General features: G+C 41.4%; 1 protein-coding gene across 3 annotated transcripts in view; it reads left to right on the top strand.

Moving 5' to 3' along the window:
- Positions 1-440: 440 nt before the first annotated feature.
- The window catches only part of EPS15 (epidermal growth factor receptor pathway substrate 15), a 65661-nt gene continuing 58378 nt past the window's right edge, over positions 441-7723 (top strand). For all 3 annotated transcript variants that reach the window (XM_083359594.1, XM_083359593.1, XM_083359592.1), the window contains exon 1: positions 441-605. In XM_083359594.1, coding sequence (XP_083215720.1) covers positions 579-605 — 27 coding nt within the window. In that variant the 5' untranslated portion in view covers positions 441-578. The remainder of the gene's footprint in view (positions 606-7723) is intronic.

Here is a 7723-nt window from a genome sequence, read left to right as displayed (position 1 = left end):
CAGCAGAAGCGTAATTCACAAATGCTCTAAAAATGGAACTAAGCATCACAGGCCAGTTTGAAATTCTTTTAGTTGTTAGGAACTGGTTTGTATACTTAAAGGAACTACTCTTTCCGTGTTTACTTAAGCTTGAGAACGCCATCGAATGCTCCGGGATTTACCCTGAATAAACACGCCTAGACTCTCTCGGGTTATCTTGAGTTCATCCTAACCGGCCCAACGAAAACCGATTTTCAGTCCACTCGTCCTTCTTAAACCCACGCCACGTATTTACAGTTGCTGCTCTAACTGGAGCCGTTCCGAACAATCCGGGCCGGAGAAACATGTCGTGTCATAAACGTTCTACGGCCGAGTTCAGGGACCGAGCGATGGCTCCGATCCAGACGGACTTTCGGGGGAAATCCGACTCCGGGATTTGTCGCGTAGCGAGTGGGCGGGGCCAGGCCGGGCTAGCTCGGGGAAGTTGCTGAAGTTGGAGGGAGCGAGGGCTGAGCCTGGCAAAGCTTGCTTGGGCGGCCGGGCCTCGCTGGGTGTCTTGGGGGCTTCTTTCGGGTCGGGCGGTGCATGATGGAAGCAGCATGGCGAGTCATTTTTCCATGACCCAGGTAAGGGCTTCCTTAGGAGAAAAGGGGGCTGAGGTGTGCGGGCTTAGCTCGGGGAAGGTAGAAGGCAGCCAGGCGCTGAGCTGGCCTCCTCTCGCGAGGAGCAGCGGGGGTCGCGCTTCCAAGCGCTGGCGCAGAATCTCCTTCGCAATGTCGTCGTCGTCGTCGTAGTAGTAGTCGTAGTCCGCTGCTCCGAGCTCTTTCCATCTTCGTGTATCCCCGCCTGGCCGGGCTAGTGAGTCGTAGGGCTTCCGCCCGGCTCCTTCCCGGTTCGCACGTTCTCTTTGCCGCCCGAGCGTTATTGTGTTTGCATCGGGGGCGCGATGTTGCGGCATCTTTTTCTCTTTCCCGCTCTCGTTTTTTCGGAACTCGCCCTCGTCGTTTCTTTGGTTTTCCTCCATAGTCTCTTCCCCACCTACTTCGTTGTAGTCGGAGAGCCGACTGTGCCGTGCCTACTACGCCTTGTGTGCCTACTACGCCTTGTGTGCCGTGTGGACTCGCCTGCCCCCTTTTCAGGCCGTCCTCCCCAGCTGCTGAAGTCAACCGACCTTCCCAAAAGCGCTTCGTGCAGCATCAAAGATAGTGCCGGAGAGGGATTCCCTGCAATTCCTAAGCGGGCAATCATTTCTCTCTCTTTTCCAGTGTGGTTACTGCATGGATGTTACCATATCCTGTGCTCTAATATGGATTGGTTTTAAAATGGGCATTTCAAAAGGGTGCGTAGTTTTGGAATCTCTGGGCATTTCCAAGTCCGGTGATTACATTTCTGACACTGGAGATTGCTGGGTTTCCTTCATAGTCATAGTCCACGTGATTGCTTTTTCTGTTTGTGATCTGTTCTTATCGATTCCTTCAGTTTCTTAGGAGAGACATGCTTATTTTAGGCCCATGTATCTCTTTTCCACTTGGGCTTTTGGTATGATTTCTGGTGTTGAAAATGTTAGATGTATTGCTCAGAAGTCGTCTCATAACAGCAGAGGTATGTTAAATAGTAAATTAAAGGAAGGGCTTCGTAACTGTAGTTGGAGGGCAGTAGCTTATTTTTCAAGGTTTCTTTAACGGCAAGCAAAAACAAACATTGTTTAAATTATTATTCATTATAGTGATTCTAGATGCTACTGGGTAATATAGATTTACTGGGAAAATCCCAAATTGTGCTCCTAGTTGAAATTCAAGTACATGAATTCCTACTTCATATGCATAGAAATGAATCATGTACTTCAGAGGGGCTGATATATGAACACTTAACTTTTAGAATGGGAGATGTAAAATCTAATTACTATATGAATCTGTAGTTCTTGGAATCTTCAGTATAAATCGGATTTATACTCCATCTTGTGGATTTACGCAAAGAAAGCAGTTTATCACATAAGTTAGATCAAGGGGTCTTCAAACTCAGCCCTATTATGACTCATGGACGTCAACTCCCAGAATTCCTCAGCCAGGCACATTGGCTGAGGAGTTCTGGGAGTTGAAGTCCATGAGTCATAAAAGGGCTGAGTTTGAAGATCTCCGAGTTAAATGTTACGGTCAGTTTATATCAGACATGTCAAACTCATGACATCATGTGATTGTTTTGCCATTGCTGGCAATGGGGTGGGCGTGGCTTCCACATGATGTGTCTGGCCCACAGACTGGCAGTTTGACACCCCTGGTTTATATCAAACACTGCTCCACAGTGTTTATCATAAGATGCTAGCACATGGAGCCATCAAATGAAATTTAAAACTGCTGTTCTAACTTGAGAGCCAATTGGGTATAGTACAGGGGTTTCCAAATATGGCAACTTTAAGATTTGTGGACTTCAACTCCCAGAATTTCCATGGCTGGCTGAAGAATTCTGGGAGTTGAAATCATAAGTCTTAAAGTTGCCATGTTTGGAGACCCATGGCATAGTGGTTGATGCATCAGGCTAAAAACTGGGAAATTGTGGTTCTAGTCTGTCCTTACGCCCAAAGCTAGCTGGGTGATTTGGGGTTTGTCATTTTCTCTTAGCCCTAGGAAGGAGGCAATAGCAAACCACTTCTGAAAAACTTTGCCGAGAAAACTGTAGGGACTTGCCCAGTTTGAACTGAAGAAAAAAACTTCTATATTTGTTTATAAGAAAACTGCACAGATGCTGTCAACAGGAGTTGATTTTTAACTGAAAGGAGTTTTTACCATGTCGATGAAGTGGGAAAGAAATTAGAGAATGGATATATGAACAAATGTGAGACTAGTATAAAGCAGCAAATACATTAGTGCTGTTATATGGGCTTCCATCTTATATCTCTCCCACCACCCTCCAGCATGTTTAGCAGCTTTGTTGTTGTTGTTGTTAGCTGCGAAGTTGTGTCCGACCCATCGCGACCCTATGGATAACGTTCCTCCAGGCCTTCCTGTCCTCTACCATCTTCTGGAGTCCATTTAAGCTCACGCCTACTGCTTCAGTGACTCCATCCAGCCACCTCATTCTCTGTCGTCCCTTTCTTCTGTTGCCCTCAATCTTTCCCAGCATTAGGCTCTTCTCCAGTGAGTCCTTCCTTCTCATTAGGTGGCCAAAGTATTTGAGTTTTAGCTTCAGGATCTGGCCTTCTAAAGAGCAGTCAGGGTTGATCTCTAGGACTGACCAGTTTGATTGCCTTGCAGTCCAAGGGACTCGCAGGAGTCTTCTCCAGCACCATAGTTCAAAGGCCTCAATTCTTTGGCGCTCAGCCTTTTTTATGGTCCAGCTTTCACTGCCATACATTGCAACTGGGAAGACCATAGCCTTGACTATACACACTTTTGTTGACAGGGTGATGTCTCTGCTTTTTAGGGTGCTGTCTAGATTTGCCATGGCTTTCCTCCCCAGGAGCAAGCGTCTTTTAATTTCTTGGCTACAGTCCCCATCTGCAGTGATCTTGGAGGCCAGGAAAGTAAAATCTGTCACTACCTCCATTCCTTCCCCATCTATTTGCCAGGAATTGAGAGGGCCGGATGCCATGATCTTGGTTTTCTTAATGTTAAGTTTCAACCCAAGTTTTGCACTCTCCTCCTTCACTCGCAACAAGAGGCTCTTTAGTTCTTCTTCACTTTCTGCCATTAGAGTGGTATCATTTGCATATCTTAGGTTGTTGATATTTCTTCCAGCAATCTTAATTCCAACTTTTGATTCATCTAGCCCTGCCTTTCTCTTGATGTGCTCTACATATAAGTTAAATAGGCATGGCGACAGTATATAGCCTTGCCGGACTCCTTTCCCAATTTTGAACCAATCAATGTTTCCGTATCCAGTTCTCACTGTTGCTTCTTGGCCCACATATAGGTTTCTCAAGAGACAAATAAGATGGTCTGATATGCCCATCTCTTTAAGAACTTGCCACAGTTTGTTATGATCCACACAATCAAAGGCTTTAGCATAGTCAATGAAGCAGAAGTTGATGTTTTTCTGGAACTCTCTAGCTTTCTCCACAATCCAGCGTATGTTGGCAATTTGATCTCTAGTTCCTCTGCCTCTTCGAAATCCTGCCTGTACTTCTGGTAGTTCTCGATCCACATACTGCTGGAGTCTAGCTTGTAGGATTTTAAGCATAACTTTACTAGCATGAGAAATGAGTGCAATGGTGCGATAGTTTGAACATTCTTTGGCATTGCCTTTCTTTGGAATTGGAATGTAAACTGATCTTTTCCAATCCTGTGGCCACTGTTGAGTTTTCCAAATTTGCTGGCAAATTGAGTGTAGCACTTTTACTGCATCGTCTTTTAAGATTTTGAATAGCTCAGCTGGAATTAGCAGGTTATATAAGTTTAAATGTGATATGAAGACCTAAAACAGCCACTATTGTCCGTTCTCAATAAGTGGAATTTAAAACAACTGCAACTCACTAATTTTTGGTTAAGTGAACTTTGATTTACAGAAGTAGCCTAACTTCCTGGGTTTGTACAAAATGCAGAACCAAAAACTTAAGCATACAGAGTCACAACTAGTCAAGTACCCATTTATCTAACATATTGCATACATTTGATATAATTCTGCTTTGAAAGTGAAAAAATATTTTGCACTAATTATAAGTGGAAAATCTCAGATCTCTGTAAACTATTTTTCTCTTCAGAGCAGAAAGTCTTAGGGAAATAGAATGTGAATTGAAATAGTATTTGGTAAAAAGACTGATAAAGCTGTGCAACTGAGCTAGGGTATACTAATAGTTTAATACAACTGAAATAGCTGTGTGCTTAAAACTTAGAATATTATGTGTGAATATGACTCACAATTTAGGAACTTTATTTTCTTTTGAAAACCAGTTTGCTTCTACTATAGCCAAATATCACCTAGGGTCACTGCATCCATTTAGCTTCAGGTCAGAGAATTTATGTCCAAGCAGCGTTTGTTAAACTTGGCTGTTTATATTGACTTCTATGTATTATTTCTTTTCACATTACCCTTTTTACAATATTGTGATGTGTGATCTATATTACACTCATTTGTTAAGCCCTGACAGATGCAAAAATATAAATGTTTTTAATTGAACTGGGAAAATTCCCTTGAAGGGAAAATTGTAGTTGTGAAAATCGCAGGATGTCAAGAATTGTTAGATTATTTTGTTTTCCAGTTTTGATGACATACTTACTGTAATGTGAAATGCTCAAGCTTGATATATGTTTTAGCATTACACAATATGTTTCTTCTTTTACTATATTACAGTGATGCAAAACTAAAATAATAGAAAAACAAGGTTTTTCTAAGATTCTAGCAAATATTTTAACTATATAAAAATATTCTGAATTTTATACTTCAATTTTATAATTATCCATTCAAGCAAGTGAAGCATCCGGGTATTAGAAGAGGAAAAAAATCAGGTATGAGAGCATTATACATTGTCTAAAGCAGGGGTGTCAAACTCGCAATGTCATGTGACGTGTCGTGACGTATCATGACTTTTTTCCATTGCTGGAAATGGGGTGGGCACAGTTTTGGCATGACGCATCCAGCCCGCGGGCCAGCAGTTTAACACCCCTGCTCTAAAGACTTGGAAATCAGTTTCAAAATTAGACACTCTAGAAACTCTTTCGGTTATCAGTTAAATATTACTGGTGGTTGTATTTTCAGAGCAATATATTCAATGATGATTCAGAATTAGAGTATATACAATCTACTCTTAGGCTTCCTTGAAGTATCAAAAAAGGAATGTTGCAGAGGGCTGTTGCCTGAAACTCTTAGTTACCCAAATTGCAAATGACATTAATTTAATTCTTACCTGTAATTCTGCTGGGAGCATGATAAGTCATCACTCTTCAGTAATGGATTATTAAAAAATGATTTACATAAATAAACTGTAAGAGCAGAATTATTACTGCAGGTAAAAGGCTCTAACATTTTAATGTATTTTTGGCAATCATTTCTGTGTTTCTGAAGAAATTGAAATAAATGACCATCAGCTACAATCTTTCTAAAGATAAAAACTTTTTGTTTCATTTGATCACATCCTAACTTAATTTGCAATCCAGTGTTTTATAAATTTGATTGTTACATTGAATATTAATAACACAAATTATGTAACTTCAAATAATTTTACTACAGGGATATGTTTTAGGAGAGGGGATATTGTTGTTAGCAAAAAGCTAAAATAAAATCTGAAAAAGCTTGAGAAGAGTAAATAAAAATTAAAATATTAAGGGGGGAAAAAAGAAGAGAAGGTGCTTGCATCAATTTTGAGATTTTTTTAAATTTTATTTTAATCCCATTTATATCCCGCCCTTCTCCGAAGACTCAGGGCGGCTTACACTCTAAGCACAAGTCAATGTGCTTAGCAATAGCCTTCATTCTATGTATATGCCTGCTTATTAGGCCTTTCGCCCTGCCCCCCCAAGCGGCATTATTACAAAGTCAGCTTATTGCCCCCAACAATCTGGGTCCTCATTTTACCTACCTTGGAAGGATGGAAGGCTGAGTCAACCTTGAGCCTGGTGGGATGCGAACCTGCACTAATTGCAGGCAGCTGGTGTTACTTAAGGAGGCATTAACCCACTGCTCCACCAAGGCTACATTTTGGCCCCTGATATGCTGCTCAAAACCTGGTGTGGCTCTTGAGCTACCAGAAATTAGCTTACATTTGAGGTAAAAAACTGTTTAGCATCAGTGACATTTTGGAGGAAACAAATTGTGTTAGTGTAGCAAAAACCAGTTGTTCAGACAAATAACATGCACATAACTGATGAGAGGTGTATGTATGGAATTCACTGCATGGGAGAGGTAACTACAGGCAAGTTACACCACTGTTGCAAGCATTTAATTACTTGCCAATAGGCTTCCAAGGGCCATGCAAAGTGCTAATTTCAACTTGTAAAGCTTTACATCCATTGGTTTCTAGATACTTTCAAGACTGACTTCTCACCTGTCTCTGGTGGCCAGGTTAGTTAGACCAGAGGTCCTCAACCTTTTGGGCACCAGAGACTGGTGCCATGGAGAAAGAGTTTTCCATGGACCAGAGGGGGTATGGTTTTGAATACAGCCTGCATCCTGAGGATGGAGCTTTGCTTGTTTGTGCAGCCCGCTTGTTGCCATGCTGTGGACCGGTGCCGGTTCACAGACCTGGGGTTGGGTACCCCTGTGTTAGACTACTCCAGGGTTATGAGGTGAGAAGTATAGGATCCCAAAGGCAATATTTTTCTTTAATAGGCCCCCACCATATGGAACAGGTTTAAGTTATAGTTATGCTCCTTTTATTTAGGAAACCTTGAAAATAGCTCTTTTGCTAGATATTTGGAGCCTAATACTTTAGTTCTGTAGCACTGTGAGTTTCTGTTATGTTGCCTGTTTTTAATTATAGTACTCTGCTTATTTCATTGTGTTGATTTTATGAGGTAAACTTCTAAGAGTTGGTTGAAGCTGGTGGCTTACAAAAGGATACAGGCATGCTTTCTGAGGTACATTATATATCAAAACTTTATGCAGAAAGTTCTTGCAAAGGAAGATCAACTCTGCTAACACTTTTATATAGTTTTAGAAAAATTGTAACAAAATAAGGACTGAATGACCTAGATCTTGTACTCTGGTGTTTTAAAAAGAAAGAATTATTGAACTACTTTGTGGTAGCAGAGATCCTAATTTGCTGAATCAGCTTTTTTGAAGTTGCATTAGCTAGCCTAAAATTTCCCTCCTC

The sequence above is a fragment of the Vipera ursinii genome (assembly GCF_947247035.1).
Source record: "Vipera ursinii genome assembly, chromosome: 3".
NCBI lineage: Eukaryota > Metazoa > Chordata > Lepidosauria > Squamata > Viperidae > Vipera > Vipera ursinii.
This window is presented reverse-complemented; position numbering and strand designations above follow the sequence as displayed.